The following is a 19,539-nucleotide window of genomic DNA, read 5'->3' as shown; positions in this document are numbered from 1 at the left end:
TGGGAAATGGGGCAGGGTGCCTGTTTCCTGGGTTCCTTGGGAGTCCTGGGTGTGCATAGGAGACATTGCTATTCTCCAAGTCATTGGCATAACTCTTTGAATACAAGACACACTTTTGTCAACAGCTACTGGTTTTCATCCTTGGGGTTCTCAGGTAAGTGCCGCACTGACTAGACCCAACACGTGACTGAATGCTTCCTGAGATTAGGGCCTCCAGTTGCCCCACTTCAGGAATGGGAACCTCCCTTACATCCTCTTTATTAGAGAGCTGGCAAGACTGGCATCTGTCAGAGCCCTCAACTCAGCAGGAAGCAGTACAGCGTAGCAGTTAGTTAATGCCTTCTGGAGCCAGCTGCCTAGGATTCAAATCCCATCTTTTGTCACTTACTAGCAGTTGGGCTTTGGGTAAGTAATCCCCCTATCCAGTGGGGTTCATAGTAGACCATTTCTCCCAGGCCTAAAGGATAAAGCAAGTTGGTTTGCATTTATTTACAGTAGTACTTCCACAAAATTAGTGCTATGTGAGTATAAGCCATTTGTATTACCATAAACAAAGCTTTCTTCAATTTTTTTACTTGACAAATTTTTGGCAGTTTTTTCTCTTTGGAAACCACTCAGGGGGCACTCTTCACAGCCTTCCTTTGCTGCTTTATTCCCAGCTTTCACCAGCTCATGTCTTACACCCCAGTCTTCTCTGCTGGCCTCACTTAGATTCTCTGACTTGCTTCCAGTTGGCCCATGGAAAGATTTTCCTATCTCCTAGAATCTTGTTGCTTTGGCATTTGGGTGCACACTTTTGTGGGTTTCCAACAATATACTTTAAAAGTTGTAGACTTCTAAACATCTACCTTTGCATTCTCCCATGAGGAGACAACAGGTGATAATACCTTCCCCTAGTTCAGCCCCTGAATGCCCACTTTTCCTCCTGGCTCCTACAACTGCCCTTAGGGAGTGGGCTGGGTTGCTGTGGCCCGGGGTTGAGAAACTGCTGCTCTTGAGGGGTCCATTTGGGCTCCCTGGAGAAGGCAGGGAGAGGCGGCGGTGGGAAGATGGAGACGTGCCACAGACAGATGCACTTTAGTGATAAGGCAACAGCGTGACACACGGCTGAGGCAGGGACCCCACCCAGCCAGGGCCACAGTGGGGGTGGGCTGTGATGCACATTGCAAGCCAGGCTGAGGTGCCCATTCCTCCTCCCGATGGGTCAGTGGGGTGACAGCACAGCAAAGGCAAGCAGGGGTCTGGGACCTAGATATGCTCTAAAAAGCAGAGATTCTCCCAGGGGACAAGGAGAGTGGCAGAGGGGTCTGAGTGCTAATGTGTAGTGACAAGAGCGAGACTGGCCCATCCTGGCACTGCTTCTAACCAGTTACACGAGCTTGCTTGAGTCATGTCCTCCTCTGAGCATCAGTTTTCTTTAATAAGGGAGTTGATGTAGTTTTGTGTTTTTTCAAGCCTTTTTCTCTCACTGACTAGCAAGCTAGACCAATGTGTTCTGCAGGTAAAATGAAACAAGGGCCTCTTTGTAAAACAGCAACAATAATATATAGGACGCTGCCCCCATAAGTATCCCTGCATCGGTGGTTCCTGCTACCCGCTATACCAGAACATAGTACAGAATGGAGTCTGATTCTGAGAACACATCAAAAAAGCAAGGTAAGCCGTAGTTGGCATTCTGCAGCATGGAGCTGGCTGTCAGAGAGCTTCACGCCTGGAGGAGCACCGGGCAGGGGCTGCCTGGTGGCTCTCTGGGTGCTATGTCAGGCTGCTCCCAGGGTTCTCAGGGAACAGAAGCAGGCAGAGGCAGCTGACACCAAGTCCTCCCTGTTGAGATGTCAGATGTGGCTGCAGTCCCCAAACTCAAGCAATGACCAGGTGGCCCCTCTATGACTCCTGGGAGAGCCCCCTGTGCTGGCCCCACATGCCCGTGACTCTCTCACCAAGGCAAAGGGAACAGGAGCCCTCACCTTCTCAGCTGGACTGGCTACAGAGCGAAAGGCCCCTTCTGACTTTGGGGTGGTGGAGTGAGAATGAAGGAGGAAGCAGCCCCACACAACTCCTCCCCAGGCACTTGCTCTGACCAGCAGCTGCAGGCCAGCCTGCTCTCCCTCCACCCTGACGCTGCCATGTTGGTGCTTGAGCTCCTGCATCTCAGGGGAGTGGCCCTCTGGAACTACACTGAGGCAGGCTGCTGCGGCCTGAAAGCCCTCTCCTCCAACCCTCCCTGCCAGGCAGTGATGTGGTCCCGCCGGGGGCTGAATGGGCAGTGCTTCTGCAGACGTGGGGTGCCCGGACGGGAGATGCAGGCCCGCCTCCAGATCACCTACGGCCATCCTAGGGCGAGGCCGCGGCCGGAGGGCTCTGGAGTCTGCCCCGGGTTCTCCCTCCTGGATGGGAGGTAAGGCAGGGCAGGAGCCAGGAACCAGGACTTTCCCCTAGGACCCGGAGGTGACTCAGTTCTGCCGTGTGGTGGCTGGAGGGAGAGCTCTCCCCTCAGCCAGCCCGAGCTCAGGCTGAGGGGCTGTGGGCTTGGTGGCGGGGCTGCTCAAGCCGCCATCTGCCGCTCTTCCGTGAAGCTGGGTTTGCCCGGCCCCCACGGACTGGCCCCCACTTCCATCCCTCCTTGGCCTCTCAGCAGGTGGGCTCTGGGCCAGCAGCCCCATCCTGGGGAGAAAGCCCCTCACCACAGCTGCATCCAGGGAGAATGTTACCAGCATGACGGAAAGAAGATCAGCGTCTCTTGGCAAGTGGGGCCTGGGAAGGAGGAACCTGTGGCCTTAGAGCCCTAGCCAGGTGGGGGGTGGGGGCAGGGGGAAGGGGCCCCATGGTGGCCGCTGCCCGGGGACAGAACGGCACTGGCTGGGGGCAAGACGAGGTGGGGGTGGGGGGGTGGCCAGTTATTTCTCACGGGTTGGGCAGGAGGATGGAGATCCCCACCAGGCCCGCACAGCTGGGTCTGCAGTGGGTCGAGGTACAGGTATATCTGTCCCTGAGGAGTGGGTGTGTTTCTCCTGCCTGACTGTTCCCTAGGCACCAGCCAGCAGCCACTTCTGGAGGTCCAGCCTTCGGCCTCTGCCCTTTGCCCCCTGCCTCCACGTCAGTTTCTTTGTCAATAGACAGCAACTCCTCATGACTGAAGTCTCAAGGGACTGGGGGGCAGCCTGTGGCCTGCAGGAAAGGGCGACCTGGTGTTAGGTTGGGCAGGAGAGAGGACAGGCTGGGTGGAGAGGTGGGTGGAGGAGGACGGGCTGAGCTCGGGCGGCCAGCCCCGCACAGGCACCATTGCCGGGGCCCCAGTCAGGAAATCTCATTGCCAAACACCTCGAGCACCAAGGGTGTGAGCTTCAGGCTGCACTCCGGCTGGAAGGACAGGCAGCGGTACTGCTTGGAGTGCTCCTCATTGAGGCTCCGCAGGTCGGCCAGCTTCTGGATCATCTTGGCGTAGAGCAGGTGGCTGCCCGGGGGCGGGTGACGGCAGCGGATGTAGGTCTGCAGCGTGTTGGACAGGCGGTCCTGGATGGCTTCGACCAGGTTGGCGTCCTGCACCCCGGGGCGGTCTGCGGACAGAGGGAGGTGGGAGCAGGAGCAGGGAAGCTCTGGGCTGGGGTCCTCACTGTTCACTCTCTCCACCACCCCTACAGCTGACCCAGACTCGGCCTCCTAGGTCACCCCTGATGGCTGCCGACCTGGAATGTCACAGTCCTCCCGAGGGCCCCACAGCCACCTCTCATTGCATTTAAGATCAGGTCCAAAACGGGCTCATCTGGCCCAGTCCCCACCTCCCTCTCTCACTCTCCGTCTGCGGGCCATCCTTCCATCAACATCCTGATGTGCGGTGCTCTCGCCTGCAGGCTTCACCTGTGTTCCTTCTGCCTGAGCTCTCATCTTCGCCTCTTACTTACTGATTCTTCAGCTAATAGCTTAAAAGACTCTCCTCAAAAGGGCCACTCTTGATGACCCCCGTCTCCATGTCCCAGATTACACCAGGTTCCCTCCTTTGTACCCTCCTATAATATTAAATCCTTCTTTATTTTAAAAACTCTCATTACTGTAAGAATTAGTCAGTAAATGGTATTTATTTAATGTCTCCTTCTGTACTTCATGGGAGAGAAGTCTGTGTTTTGTTTGCTTTGGAATTTCTATGCCTAGCACAGAGCCTGGTACCTATTAGGTGCTTAATAAGTCACTGCTAAGTGTGTGAATAAATGATTGTGTGGATGAAGGCTAGGCAGGGGAGTAGGAGGAGTCCCTGTCCATTTCAGGCTAAGGCAGAGCTGCCCTTTGGACCTCATCACCAATATAACACCCCCAGGACCACAACAACCTCCTCCTCAGCCTCTCCCCTTCTTCCCACCCCAAACAGTCAGAAGAACTCAAGGGCCACAGCACACTGCCTCCAAAATTGGTAAACTGTTCAGATAGAACCATCCATCAGGTCCCTAGGTTTGGTATCTTACCCCACAGGAGACCTCAAATGTCAGGAAAAGTTGCACCCAGTGACATAAGAGCAGAGCTTGAATATTGGGAACATCTAGGTTGTCTGTGGCTTGAGAAATTCCATCCATCTGGTTCCTCAGAATCTCACCTAGGAGCCCCCTGTGGTTACACTGAGGGGCCCCTCTCCATACAATCTCCATATGGGCCGTACAAACCCATCCATGTGGGTGTCACCTTGTCTGTCTCTCCTGTTGCTCACTCCTCCCTGCAGACTTTCCTGCTTGCCCCCAGCAGGGCTTTGTCCTCCCCATGTCCCACCTCCGGGGGCCCTGAGTCCCTCACTGCTCGGCCCTGTACCTGGGGAGACAATGCAGATGGCCATGAGTAGGACGTGCTCCTCCTCATGCAAGTCCAGCTTCTTCAGCCCCACCTGGAACTTGATGAGAGGCTCAATCAGCTCCAGAGTGTGTCCAGCTAGGAGACAATGGCAAGATGCTGTGGCCGACTGGGGAGCGGCCCACCCCAGCGCCCCTGTCTCTGACCCTGACCAGGCTGGACGCTCATCTTTCTCTCCCTGCTGTTGCCTTGTGTCTCTAACGTACCCAATCAGGGTCCATGACCCCAAGAAGGGTAAAGCCTGAGTCTGGGAGCTGGGGGCAGAGGCGGAGCCCAGACACACCTTTGGCCACGTCATTGATGCCGTATTTATAGTCCTGGTTACCACAGCTCCAGGACATGTCATCCATGGTGAAGGACTGGTTGGAGCGCAACATGATGACTTCAATGGCACTTGACTTCAGGAGCACAATCTGGTCCTCAGAGGTGAGGTCTCTGCCAGGGAAGGCGGGGGAGGAAGCCAGGTTACTGCTCAAGACCTTCCTGTCATGCAAATCAGTGTAGTGTTTTGACAGGTGCCTGCCAAGTGACCAGCATGTGCCCCGGGTCCTCCGCCAAGGAGTGTGTGGCCTGGTTGGAAAGGACAAGACTGTTTCTTGAGAGGGAATAACTCAAGACTGTGATCATACACAGAGGCAAGAAGTAAAGTCACTCAGGTTCCAAGACAAGGAAAACCCAGACTGGCCAGTACCTCCCAGGCCTAAGCAGGCAGAGCTATTTGGGACAGGAAGACGGAGCCGGAGGGAGCACCGAGGGCGCATGGCATGAACATGGTGGTCTGCAAATGGCACATGGCCAGTCATCTTCAACAGCTCCAACGCTCTCTGGTTCTCTCCCTGCTCCTGCCCTCTGTCCTTCCCAGTGGTGAAGCTCAGCCAACCCTGTCTCCAGGACATCTCTTGAGCCCTTGCCCTCATTCCCACTCCCACCAATACCACTGTGGTTCAGAGATCCATCACCTTTTTCAATCACTTCTTATTAGTATCCTGGAGTCCGTTCTCCCTTGGGCCTTTCATTCACCTTTCTTACTGCTGCTATGAAGAAATGCTACTTTGATGCTCAGAAACCCTCACTGATTCTTAGACACCCCAGGATCAAGCTGTACTCCATAACTTGCTTGCAACCTGTCTTTCCAGCCCCCTTCCCATCTCAAACTCCACCGACCCTCCATTCTAGCAATGTGAGACTACTCCCCATTCAGCAGCTGTGTGCCCTCATGCCACACTGTCCAAGTGTGCGGTGGCGCCAACCAAGAAAGCCCTCCTTTTACTGCTCTGTCTCACGTTTCTGGTCCAGACCCTGGTGAGCTCCCCTGGGAACCAGCTCCCTGGCTGGCTTCAGTAGCACCGGAGCCACCCCTTGCTAACTGCCCCACACTGCTTGTAGTCCTAGCTTGCCTTTCCCCTCAGCTCTGTTCTTTATATGCATGTCTGTGGCTCTCAACTCTAAGCTACTTGAGGGCCAGTACCACCTCTTAATTGTCTTAGTGTTGCCCACACACCGCCCACTGAAGCATGATGAGAGGGTCAATAAGTATGTGCTGATGAGTGGAGAGGCCAATGGCTAGTTACATTATTCTGAGTAAGGAGCTGGGCTTGACTGAACAATGACCAGGAAAAGCAGGGCCCACAGATCCACCGGCTTCAGTTTTTACTCCCTTTCTCTTTCTGACCATATATTTCCACCTGGATATTCTGTAGATAGACTGTCATCCTCTCTGTGGCTGGACTTTGATATGTAAAAAGATGGGGAGTGGATGTTAGTGGATGAGAGTTCTGTATCCACAGATGATAGCGAGGGGGAATGACAAGGCTTGCAGGATTCAGATGTCCAGCAAAGGGAAGCATTGAAAAGAATTCACAAAGTGCTGGGGCTGGAAGATCCCTCTCACAGGGTTTGTGGTCCAATGCCTTCTTCCGCATTCCTAACAGACGGCTTTCTCCCAGCCCTGTGGGGTGTTTCCCGTGTCACAGAGCTCAGGGCCTCTGGATACAGCCACGGGGTCATTAGCTCATGGGCAAAGAGCCTCGTGACAGCAGTGTCCGAACATCTCCCCATCCTTGTCACTCTTCTCTAAATGCTCAATTCACATTTAAAAAATAAACACTAGCATCGCCCTCATTTTGGTTTTAATTCATTATCAAGTAAAACATGTTCATTAATACATCTTTGGAAAACAGAAAAAATAAGGGCAAATAAAAATTGCTCATAAGCACATTGAACATTTTGGTGTGTCTCTTTCCTATCTTTTGCCTATGCAAACCTCTCCTCAAACATAGCTAAGTCCACCCTAATTCTGTGCCCACGAGCACTTTAGCCTAGGCGAAGTGAGCTTGGACATTCTGTTGCTTGCTATTTTTGCTCATATAAACAGTCTCTGAGGAACATCTTTGTACGGTGCCTTTTGCTCAATGGCCCCCTCAGAGTGGATGGCCAGAAGCAAGCCAACATCCCAGGGCTGCTTGGCCAGAGCGGTCAGTGGGAGCAGTGCATCCTGGGGTGCAGGCATCTGCTGTGAACACAAGCCTAGAACCACTTCAGACGGCTCCCAGCCCAGAGATACAAGGACTTTCTAGGAGCAGGTCACACCAGACCCAGGGCGCTGGAGGGTCAGAGGCGGGGCCCAGAAATCACAGGACACTGGGTCCTGCTCTGGTAGGTACCAGCTCGGGCTCTGTGCCTACCCCCAGGCCTGTGTGACATTTACACCCTGGTCAGCTGTCACACCTGTGGCTGCCTCTGGGCACCCGTGATGTGCTGTGCAAAGTGCTGTGCCTCACCTTTCGCACCCCGCAGGCAGGTCCAGCCCTCCCGCCTGGCCTCTTCTAGGGCTCTCATCTCTTCTTCCCAGTGTTGTCTACCCTGCAGGCCAGGGACCCTGTCAGAGTCAAATTTCATCCCTTACAGTTTATGTAAGAAAGCTGTTGGCCAGGTGAACAGTGAACATAAAGGAAAGGGCAGAGGGAGAGGGAAGCTTCATGACCCCCAGACCTCTGCCCCAGGAAGGAGCCCTGGGGGTGGGGTGGCAGTGAGGTTGAAAGCATTGCCCCCGAGTGCTGAGAGGGCCTCGCTCCTCTTCACACCTAGCTTGGCAGTGAGTCCCTGGGGGCTTTGGCTCTTGGGTCTCAGGCTGCTCCTAGCCAGAGAGGCTGCTCCTGATAGCACCTCCTCTGTGCACTTCCTCCGAAGTGCTGAGGGAGGGAGATTTGTGTGGTGTAGCCCGAGAGCGGAAGAAGGGAGGTGGGGGGCAAGAGCAGGGCCATGGCCCCACCACAGGGCAGCTCATGCCCAGTGCAGCCCACCCAGCCCCTCCCCTGCCTCCCCCCCACCCACAGGAGTCTCATCCCACCCTCCCACACCCTCCACCCCTGCCTACAGGCAGCCAGACCAAGGCCACCAGGGACACAGCCACTGTTCTTTCACTTCTTGGAGAAAGAGAACCTGTAAATGCAGAAACCATCAGAACCAGAGAGCCACTACACTGGCTCTGCCCTGCCTGGGGCCCACCAGAGTCCGGGCTCAGCACCGCCTCCGTCTGGTCACACAGAGTATCCACATCAGTGTCCCCCTAGGAGCTCTAGCTGAGGCCTGTCCCGTTTTTATCAGAACACCTTCTGCTCTGGGACTTCTCAAGTCATGCAGTAGAGAGAGAAGCCACCCCAGCATGTTCAGGATCAAGGCAATCAGGTTTGCACCACCAGGTGGGCTGCTCCTGTGTCTGCTCCTACGTACCTCACAGTGGCCCTGACTCAGGGCTGGCTAGGGAACTCTTGAAATCAGACTTGGAAGGGAAGGAAGGGGGCAGACTTGAGCTCCTCCTGGGGGAGAGAGATTGAGGGGCAGGTAGTGCTATTTGTGTCAGGGTATATATGGTGAGGATCAGGAAGGGGGCCAAGGCAGGGGAGGAGAACGGGGACTCGGGTTACTAAGGCAGGGGCTGCATCAGGGTGACGTGGCTAAACAAATGACTTTCATTTTAGGACAATTTTCCCACATGTGCAATCCCAGACACCACTTAGAATCATCAAACCTGAGCATGTGGACAGAACTTAAGAGGCCCTTCTGTCCAACTCCCTGCCAGGAAAGGAAGGATGAAGCTGAGTAGATAAGGACTGGACACCCCCTAGAGCTAGGGTGGATGTACCCATGGGCACCTGGAGGTGTTTTTTCCCCTAGCTGTTTACACAGAACAAGACTTTGGAACACATGGAGTTTGCAGACAGCGACCTGAAGAGTGCAGGAGGGAGCTGGCACGTGCAGCAAGTGGACTGTGTCCCTCTTCTAAGGAAAGGCTCTGGGAGTAAATTCCAGGCCCAGTGCGACGCTGAGCTCACAGGTGACACTCAGTAACTTGCTCCTGTCTGATGCCAGAGTGGCCCTTCATCCTTTTGCTGCAGTCAGAATGTGCAATGCAGTAAGGGTGACCCAACACCATTTGATGTTTTTCTTTTCTTTATAATTTCACATTAATTTCAGGGGAAGAGCATAGAAAAGCCCCTGTTAATTGAGTTGGTGAGAGGCATAAAATAACATGGAGCCAGCTGTCTCAGGGCAGAAGCAAATTCGGAAGCACTGGGTTAAGCTCTGTGAATTACCATCATCTAGCCGGCAATGCAGTAATGTAGACAATAGCTGATGGCTTCCCTACATGGCACAGAAATCCCCAAAGAATAAACGAAATGTTACACTGGTCTCCATCCCAAGCTGGATGATGTCAGATAACCTCTGGCCCCCCAGTGTGCCAGCACTGAATCTGAGCATGAGAATCTGGGAAACATTCTGCCCTGACAGCTATAACCAACCACAACTATTGCTGCTACTTGAAATAATGATAATTATGTTTGGTATTGGTCTATTTCTTTCTATTTCTCAGCCACATTGCATGTGTATTGCATGGCAAAGTTCCAAATGAATTTCTAGAAAGAATGAAGATATAAATATTACATAAATATAACTTCAACTACTTCCCAACATATCTACTAAAAGCATCAACATTCGATTATTTTAAGAATATTTAGTACTGCATGACTTTAAATATAAGTACATGCCATTATTACCCAAACAGTAACACATTTGAATGAATAGATGGAACTTGCATGGTTAGGAAAAGGTCTTGTCATGCAATCTGGGTGAAGGATGCCAATAAATCTGTGTCCCTCTAGAATTTCCACATTATTTCACAATGTCCAACCCTTTCTTCCCTGATCACTTCACTCTGGTTTCAGAATTGAGTGTGGAGGGTTGACATTGATTTAAGTTAAGGAATAACATGAAGATTAGACCCAAGCCAGCTGCAGTGGGCCCAGCAGTGAAACAGGAGCTATAGAGCTTAACCGATACACCAGGTTCAAATTAGAAAATGATCTTGGCTGGCCACGGAGCCTCTTGGGGCTTCCGTTCAGTTACCCAGAAAGTGTGGGGGAAAGATAGCTTTCTAGTGCTGGGCTGCTCAGTGACATTGGATGGGCTGCACTTCCCCAAGGACAGACTCCTGGGCCTAGACTAGAGATTCTAATGTAGGAGGACTGCAGTGGGTTCTGAGTCTATGTGGGGGGACCCAGTGGATTGGTGACCTCCAAGCCTTCTTCTGACTCAGCCTAGGATTTAGACTCTTGTCCCCAGGTGTCCCAGAAGCTCCTCACCTGAAGCCTGGAATCATCTTGGCAAAGCCAATGACCTTTTGGATGCTGTAACTGACCAGGTCAGCCAGGTGGGGCAGCATGGAGAGCTGGGACAGGCCCAGGGTCACAGAAGGGTCATCTGACTCTTCTTCACTCAGATCCAGGTTGGAAAAACTGCATGGCTCTATCATGTCTGGCAAAAGATGAGGGAAGAGAAGAAACTACTAAAGGGTACTTAAACCTGGCTTCCTCCTGCTTATCCCTGTGAGGACCTCCTGTGCCCTGGCAGCAGGGCCAGCTGGGAATCCTACAGTGACTGCCTCTGTCCAAGTTCATGCTTCTGCCAGGCTTCCCTCTAGGACTCCCCCGTCTCTTCTTTCAGCAGTTGGGGCAGTAACATGAAAGAACAGAGAGACTCTGAGAAACAAGACTTCCTCAAGCCAAGATCAGGCATTGTTCTTAATGATCTCAAATCAAAAATGAATTTGGAACCAATAAGCTTCTGGTAAACAAGGTTCAACATCACTAGCAATCAAGGGAACTGCAAAGTAGAACATCTACATTTTTCATCTGTAAACCAGAAACAAATATGTTTAAATGCTGACACCAGTATTTGTAAAGATGCAGGGGTCAGGCAGCCTCAGGCAGTGCTCCAGGTGCTAAAGGAGGCACACATTTTGTAAGCAGTCAAGAAAGCTATTTGATAGTAGGTGTACATACGTGTGCAGACGCTACCCAGTAATCCCACTTCCATGAATCCATCATAAGGAAAAAATGTGGAATAAGTGTATATATTTAGCCACATGCATACTATTATTTTAATGAAAAGCTGGGATACAGGCTAGATGTAGAGATGTTATTGTACATTCATAGTCCAGAATACCAAGAAGCTTTTAAAAGTGATATTCTAGAGGTATACCGAATGACAAGAAAATATGATATAATATACTATTAAGAGGAAAAAGCAAGTTACCACACTGAATATAGCATAATTCTATTCCTGAGTATACATACCGTGTTTAAAAAAGAATATGGTGATGAGTTACATGACAGTGTTAACAGTGATTATCTTTGGGTAGTAGGACTAAAGATACATATAAGTATATATAAGGATATATATATAAATATATACCTGTAATTTATAGTTTCTGAATGTCTACAATGAACATGTATTATTTTTGTTTAATAATTTTTTTAAAATTAAAAACATTAACTAGTTTGGATTTTTAAATAATATATGCTATACTGAATATACCATTGGTGGGAATAAGCACTTCGAATCAATTAACTGATAAGAAGGTATCAAAACTCTTAAATAATATGAAATTTTGAAAAGCTTAATGTGTAACATGCAGACTGGTCCTCTTCAAATGCATCGAGCACAAAGAACAAGATGAAGGGCTCTGAGGGCCAGTCAGCCCACACAGCTGCCAGCGTCTCTCCTTGGCACCCGACCACCTCCCTCCTGTCTCTCCCAGATGGGTAGACACAGTGTCTGGTTCTGCTGATCTCTTCATCCAGTTGACAGTGGAACCCCTCCCACCTATGCTGGCTCTGGGCACAGATCCACTGATGAGACCAAAAGTACCATATCTGAGGGTTCTAGCTCCCAGGCCCCGAGCAGGGGGCAGCAGGCTGGGCGTGAGGCCGTGGAGTGAAGGACAAGGGGAGCAGAAGGGGAAAGGTGATGAAGAGGCAAAGCAGGACCATAAGAAGAAAAGCAAGGACGGGCTGGAGGTGACAGGGCTCCCAGGGCTGGGGTTGGGGGGGCGCAGTGGGCTGCAACGGGACCCACATGTTCTCCCACTCCAAACTCCACCTTCCAAAGGCCCAGGCACTGATGCCTATAGTTAACAACACTGTTCTGTATATTTGAAAGTTTCTAAGAGTAGGTCTTAAATGTTCTCATCACAAGGAAAAAACCATTTGTAGCTATGGGAGGTGTTGGAGGTTAACTAGCCTTATTGTTGTAATCATTTCACAGTATATACATATATCAAATCATGTTGTACACCTGAAACATATATATGATGCTATGTGTCAATTATATCTCAATAAAACCGGAGAAAACAAAAACACAGCAAACAAATCCAAAGGACCCAGGCTCAAAATACCAGTTAAAGAAACCAGGTTGCCCTGGGGGCAGGTATCTGGCTTAGAGGAAAGGGAAGAACAGGGAGTCTGCAGGCAGACCCTGCCTGGCTGGACCCCACCTTGGCCTCTTCCCCACTATGGGCTCTTGAGACAGTTACCCTTCTCTGTAAAAAAGGGGCTGTTTTAAGAACGCTGGGTGGCACGTAGTATGTAAGTGCTATCCTTCCATCCACAAGGACAGGTTGGGTAGGAAGCTCTGGGCTCATCTCCCCACTGGGCTCCCTGGGGGTGGCAGTCCTGCTTACCTAGTGAGGCGTTGTAGTGATCTGAGCAGGAGGAGGACGAGTCCCCGGAGAAGCTGGGCATGTGTCTGGAGGAGGGCCTTGAGGAATGGCCCCCTGCAGCCTCACCCCCACGAATTGGAGGCTGGAAGGGAAAGATGGGGTATCAGAAGCTCACATTTCAGGGCCACCTTCCTTCCCTAGCCCTGATCTCTGACAGGAGTGACCTCAAGGAAGGCCTATGGGAAGGGGACGCCTCCCCAGCCCCAGCAGGACAGAGCAGCCTCCATCCCTTCCCCAGTTCCAGGCGACGTGGTCCTCCATCTCCTGCCTGAGCCCTGGCTGCAGCACGGCTCTCCACGACAGTGGCTTGTCCTCCTGGCCGGTGGGCAGACCTACCCGGAACTGACTGAAGTCAGCATAGGTGGGGTCGTAGGTCTTGTGGTGGGCGTCCAACAGGACAGCAATGATGTGCTGCTGCTCCTCAGACAGCTTGGGTCGCAGACTGTCCTTCAGGGCCTCCTCCTCCTTCCGCTTCAGGATCATCTCCCGCTTGCGCTGTACCTCTTCATCCGTCAGGATGACTGTGGGGCGGGAAGGGGCAGCTGAGAGGGCTGGGCCTGCAGCTCCTCCACGAAACCCTCCTCCTGGTGATTAAGGCACAAGGAGGCAGGGCTGCTCCCCTCTCACTCCGAGCTCACTGGGGCCTCTCTGCCCTGGACTCCAAGCCCACTGTATGAATGGAAAATTGGAAAGGCAGATGTGTGAGAGCAGGAAAAAGAGGACTTGAGATGTGGGACCAATGGGCATTATTAGGGACTCCAGTTTCTCAAGAATAGGTTATGTGACTCTGGGCAAACATCTTAACTGTCCAGGTTTTTGTCTTCTCATTTATAAAATGAGAAGTTTGTACCATATAATCTCTTCTAAAGTCCCTCTGTTGTTCCTTCCTCCATTACATGTGTGTATATGGGGTGGCAGAGTGACCTGCCACTGCACAACACCTACCTGGATAGATTGTCTTGAGAACTGAATGCACGCCCAGCACAGACCAGCTGCTCATTAAACTTTAGTTCGCGTCTCTTCTCCCCTCCCCCATCCGGGCAGAGAGGCTGAGAGTCCCTGCGTGGCCAGTCACAGTGCCGGAAGCTAAGAGATGCTGAGAAGGCCCCTCTACAAGGCCATTGCCACGTCCAAGTTTCCAGGCATGGAACTCAGGCATCTGATCCACTCTGACCAACTCAGAAAGACTTTTGGTTCCCTGCAAAATAACTCCTAGCCTGTCCAGTCTTGAAATTTCCGCCCAAGGACGTTTTGAGTTCTCCAGAAGTACCTGAAGGTGACGCCTCACCGCTCTAATCTGGGAAGTCGTCTTCAGCTGTTTAGCCAGGGGTCTGATTGGGGACCCTGTGCGGCCGCAGGGCTTGGAGTGCCGCAGGGGCGGGGCTGCATGGGGCCGGCTGCCGCCGTGAGGGCGGGGCTGCGGGGCGGGACCTAAGGGGCGGGGCCGCGTCCGGGACGGAACTGCAGCCGGGAGGGCGGAGCCGCAGCCTGGGGGCGGAGCTGCAGGGCGGGGCTAGGAGCCGGAGGCCTGGCACAGCAGCGGGGCGCCAGGGCTTGAAGAGCGCTTACGTCAGGAGTGGGCACTAGGGCCCTCGGCCTGTAGCTACTCGCTCTGTACCACTGCTGCCAGGACCTCTGCCCACAGAGCTGGGGAGTTTCACAAGGGCAGGAAAAGGAACAGGAACCCCAGAGAGGGCGGGTTCGGGGCTTCCAGAAAGGCCCGTTGGCCCAGGCCCTTCTCGTCAGGGCAGGATGACAGAAGTTGGTGGGAGATGGGGGAGAGCCTACGGGGGGCTGGGAGTGGGCACCCAGAGCCTCCGGCACAGGGGGAAAGGCAAGCCAGCGCCTTCCCTGCATAGCGGAGGTAACCTACCAAGGGAGGGTTGGGCGGAGGCCACGCCCAGGTCACTGACTCACCTGCCTGAAGAGCTGCCAATCCTCTTCCCACAGAGGCTGCCTGCCCAGACCCCACAGGTCAAGTGGGGTGGGAGAGGAGGGAGCAGGGGGCATCCCATTCAAGGCAGGGTACAGCGTTCTAGCCTGGGGAGTCTAAGACTAGGTGTCTGGTCTTTCCTGCTCACCTGAGGGTGGGCGGAGGGGACGGGCTGAAGGTGGGGGTCTGGTCTGCCAGTCGCACCTGTGTGTCCATGTCCACAGGCACACTTCTCAGCCTGGCTGGGCTTTGATAACCCCTTGACATCCTATGATGTCGCTCTCCTGCTTAGGAACTTTTTCTGGATTCTGCTTCTCTCGTCCAAACTCAAGATTCTCCATGATTTAGCTTCTTCCTAACTTTCCCACCTCATTTCCCAGTGCCTCTGGACACAGTTTCTGCTGTGTAACCATTTCTTTGCATCATGTAACCTTTTCTTGATTCAGAGGCATCCTTCTGAACAGTTACTGGACTTGGCAGGATCAAAATTAGGACCTGAGGACTGTATAGGGCTGTTTGTGTGTACTGTACAGCTCAGCCTGCTATGGTGTTGAGTTCTTGTGCTTTCAGTCTCCCCCTCTGTTAAGCTAGGTGATGTCTCTTACTGGTGCCTACCTCTAAAAGTGTGCTTTCCCTCCCTTCAGAGTTACTTCTCATCTGTTGGGAACTGGAAATCCTGGCGATCACATTTTACATAATAAAAAAGAGTGTTAGTAAAAATGGATAAAATATTTAACTTTTTTTATGGTCATGTACTATTCTAAGTGTTTTTTACATATTAATTCATATATTGAGTCCTTGTAACAATGGCTTAAGGCGGGTCCTATTATCCCCACTTTGTAGATGAGGGAACTGAGGCCCAGAGAGGCTATATACCTGCTCAAAGTCACACAGCTAACAAGTGTTGTTGCTTGGGCAGTGTGGTTCTAGAGTCCATGCTTGTAACCATGCCCCATACGACTTCTGGACCCTGGTCCTCAGCTATGGAACACACAAAGTATTCCAATCCATTTGAAGACTGTGACAAAATAAGCAAAGTTTATAAATGATTTACTTTAAAAGGACAAAGTTAAGAGGATTCAGATTTAACCTTATGGCATCATTCCTCTCAGTCACTTGTATCAAATAGAAGTTGCCATCCTGTGTGCAGTTCTAGAGGGAAGATGTTGAGATCTGCTGGTTTCAAGCAGGGGCAGCCAATCCATGGGCCACCCTCCAGGCAACATTGTCCAGAGACTGAATTAAGTTATAAGTCCCTCACATATGCAGGTGTTGTGATCATTTATAGAATAATTTATTCAAATGTATTCAAAGGGGTTATTAATTTCACAGGAAATATTTTGTAATCATTTGCTCAATGAATAGCTACTAAAAATACTTTTATCATTATGTAAGAGGACACATGTAAGTTAAAACCATTGACCTAGAATAAGAGCAGCAGATTCTGAAAGAGCATTTGAAGGGCTCTCCAGTGAATAAAGTGCATGAGCGGTGTACGTGGGCTTTGTGAAACCCACATGGCTGCTCAGTAGCTTTTCTGCCTTGCTTCTGATTCCCTGATAGTGACAGTTATTCCCATGTGAGCACACCACTCCCTGCCCTGTGAGGTCTAGAATCGAGGTAGGGAGTCAAGATCTGAAAGTGCCAACAACCTAAAAACGTCCCAGTCACCCCTGGTGGCCCAAGGATGACATCTAGGAAGAGGACACAGGTTTTTCCGAATGAGTGACATAGATGCTACCAGGTTTGGGAGATCTTCCTGATCCATAGACCAGTGGGAGATGTACAGATGCCAAGAAGCATACTGCGAGGTTAATAGTCAATCAGTCAATACAATTTATTGAGCACTTACTATGTGCCAGCTGCTTGTCCAGCACTGAGGAGAAAAGACACATTTATGAAAACATTTAAACAAGAAAACATGCAAGTGGTTCTATGCAGGGCAGGTCTAAAAGAAGCAAGAACTCAACCATGAAATGGCTTGGGCTCCAAGGACATCAAGCCACCAGGACTTGGAGAGAGAGAAAGGCAGGTCTTAGGCCCCAGGCAGTGCCTGGAAGCACACAGTGGACACCCTCTGGCCTGCTGCAGATACCTAAGGGGCTATGCTGCTGTGAAGCCCACAGGCCTCTGGGAGCAAACAGATATGGGTTAGAATGCCCATACCAGCATCCTTATCAGCTTAGAGGCATGATATTTTAATTCCTCTCAGTTTTCTCATCTATTAAAATAAAATAACAGGAATATTTGTGTATTTAGGGATTGCTGTGAGAATTTAAAAGACAAGTATCTGTGTCTGGCATGGTTTCTGGCACTCAGTAGGTGGCTGGTAAATGTCCATGCCCACATGAAGCCCCTTTCCCTCCCTAAGCTTCCTCTAGCAAACTACCACTTTCTTGTCCTGGGCAGAAAGGAGCCTGGGTTTGCAGCTCCCTTTATAGGAAGCCCAGGGTTCCCTGATGTTTTACAAATGTTGACACTCTGTTATCTCTGGGAAGCTGTGCCTTGGGGACAACAGACAGCCAGGTGATAAAAGGGTGGCTCTCCTAGGTCCTGAGCTGGGGGCTCTGGGCCCAAGAAAACTGACAGGTCTCCCAAAGTTGGGCTAACCTGAGGGAGGGGAGCTACAGCTCTTCACGAAGAGCCTTCCCTCAGGCCAGCAGAAAGGAGCCAGGTGCACAGCCCAAGGTTTCTATTTAACTGGAGCTCTGAGGCCTAGACCCTGAGAGCTCAATGGCGTCAGCCTATGCCTCCCTCAGTTCAGCTCCTTGTACTGGCAACTCAAGAGTGATTGACACGAGGCTGCTCTGGGCACATAGCAGGACTGGGCATAGGGCTCTGTGGGGGAGGACTAAGCCTCCGTCCTCCCCCACAGAGCTGACTGGGGTTTGAGGGTGGGCACCCACTTCTGGACTGTTGGCCCTCTACCACAAGTTGTTCCTGGGGCGGGAGCACCTTGATGCACTTAAAGCCTAGAGACACGGAGTTGGAACCTAGGCCCAACTGGCTTTCTGATTCTAATCCTGGTATTTTTATCTTTCTAGGTCTGAGAAGATTTCTGAGTGTTCTTCCTATTCTAGTTGATAAAACACCTTGCCTGAGACATAGCAGAGGAGCCTCTGGGACATGAACCGGGCTGGCCCTGGCTGGAACTCCTGCAGCAGAGCCTTACTGAATCCCAGTGATATAGCTACGGGCTGTTCTTGGTTGGCTGGAGCCTTAGAAGCCAGGCTCCCCGGCCTGGGGAGGCTGTATGCTCCGCAGGGGCAGGGGCAGGTCCTATGGCTGTGCATGCTGCATCCTCTTCATGTCCACGCTAGTGCCTCATGCAGAGCAGGCCCCACTAAGCCACCATGTGAGAAGCCCCATGAGGCACCCAGGGCTTGGCCTCCACTGCTCCAGGATAAATACAGGAATTGGGTGGGGCAGGGGGCTGGGCTGGGAGCAATCAGCGTGTCCAGGCCTGCATGCCCTTGTGCAGGCAAGGAAGAATGACAGCCTGGAAAGTTCTTTCAGGGCTGCTAGCATTGGCTGGGGAGACAGGATCAGAAATGAGGGCTGAGGGCCTCTACTCTGCCTCTGCTTGCCATCAACAGGTAATTTTTTTTCCCATCCCTTAAGGGGATGTGATTTTTCCCTTGTTCTGGACACATCTTCTCTATGGATCTCCTCCCCCATCATATCCAAAACACAGCCCACATTCTGTGCTTGCCTCTGAATGCCCCTCCTGAGCCTCCTCAAGCCCAAAGCTTAGCAGGGCCAGGGCAGGGGTCAGGGCACAGACTGGAGACAGGAGTGAACAAGGGGTGGAGAAAGGCTGCACGTGTGGCCTGCACCCGCACCCAGGCCTGCCCAGCACCCTCACCTCCAGCCCAGGGAGGGCCTTACTAGCCCTTCCCAGGGTCTGCTGAAGTCGATGGCTCCTCTGGTTATGAAGTAACTGGTGCTAGAGCTCGGATGCGAAGTCCAGAGGCTCTTTTTAACGGTGGGTTAAAACATGTGAGCCTGCCCCACTGGTCCTCTCCTCCAAGCCCAGAGCTAGACAGGAAGTTCCACAGATCACTCCTCTTTCTCCATCTGGATCTAGAGGGTCATGCTGGAATCCAGGGCTTCTGCCCACAGGATCTTTGTGCCTGGTCTCCCCTGGGCACTGGCCCTCGGATCTGCTCCCAGAACCAGACTGATTGGAAGGCTGGGGTGGGATAGAACCTGAATGCAGCCTGAATATTTATTCTCCCCATCACTGCTGCCCATCCCCACCCAGAGCAACCCACTCTCCCAAAGTCCAGACAGCCCTGTGGTCCTTGAGGCTCTTCCTTTCCCCACAGTCCAGGGAACAGGGAGCATGAGAACAGTGATGAGTTCAAGGAATACTGGCCTTCAGGGCTCCTGAAGGCAGTACCCTGCCTCGCCCTCCTCACATACCTCATCCTGGGAGGTGCATTCCCAGGCCTCCTAGACAGTATACAGATCCTAGAGAGGCTCACAGGACCCCTGGAGTTCCGGCCGCCCTGCCCCATTTGTTGGTCCTACTCTCACCCCCGCCTGGGGCCCCAGATGCTAGCAACTACAGAGGAACGGCAGACCTCTCTGACCAAATATGCATACACTGCAGCCAGAGCCTTCCTCAACCACTGAGCAGCCCTGACACCCACGCACCTGGGATCGTGCCTGTGCCCACACCCCCGTGCAGCCCGACACCCACGTGCCTGGG

At 52.1% G+C, this 19,539-nt stretch overlaps 1 protein-coding gene across 2 annotated transcripts in view; it reads right to left on the bottom strand.

Moving 5' to 3' along the window:
- Positions 1 to 458: 458 nt before the first annotated feature.
- VDR (vitamin D receptor) overlaps positions 459 to 19,539 on the bottom strand; it is a 49,960-nt gene continuing 30,879 nt past the window's right edge. The window contains exons 1-7 of one of the 2 annotated variants that reach the window (XM_017652723.3): positions 13,838 to 19,531; positions 13,229 to 13,413; positions 12,854 to 12,974; positions 10,476 to 10,647; positions 5,117 to 5,268; positions 4,795 to 4,911; positions 459 to 3,557 (exon numbers count right to left, since the gene is read on the bottom strand). In XM_017652723.3, the coding sequence (XP_017508212.1) occupies positions 3,298 to 3,557; positions 4,795 to 4,911; positions 5,117 to 5,268; positions 10,476 to 10,647; positions 12,854 to 12,974; positions 13,229 to 13,413; positions 13,838 to 13,892 (1,062 nt within the window). In that variant the 5' untranslated portion in view covers positions 13,893 to 19,531 and the 3' untranslated portion in view covers positions 459 to 3,297. Of the gene's footprint in view, positions 3,558 to 4,794; positions 4,912 to 5,116; positions 5,269 to 10,475; positions 10,648 to 12,853; positions 12,975 to 13,228; positions 13,414 to 13,837; positions 19,532 to 19,539 lie in introns of those variants that run through there. The other variant, XM_017652719.3, reaches the window with a different exon arrangement.

The sequence above is a fragment of the Manis javanica genome, chromosome 10, assembly GCF_040802235.1.
Source record: "Manis javanica isolate MJ-LG chromosome 10, MJ_LKY, whole genome shotgun sequence".
In the NCBI taxonomy this organism is placed as follows: Eukaryota; Metazoa; Chordata; class Mammalia; order Pholidota; family Manidae; genus Manis; species Manis javanica.
This window is presented reverse-complemented; position numbering and strand designations above follow the sequence as displayed.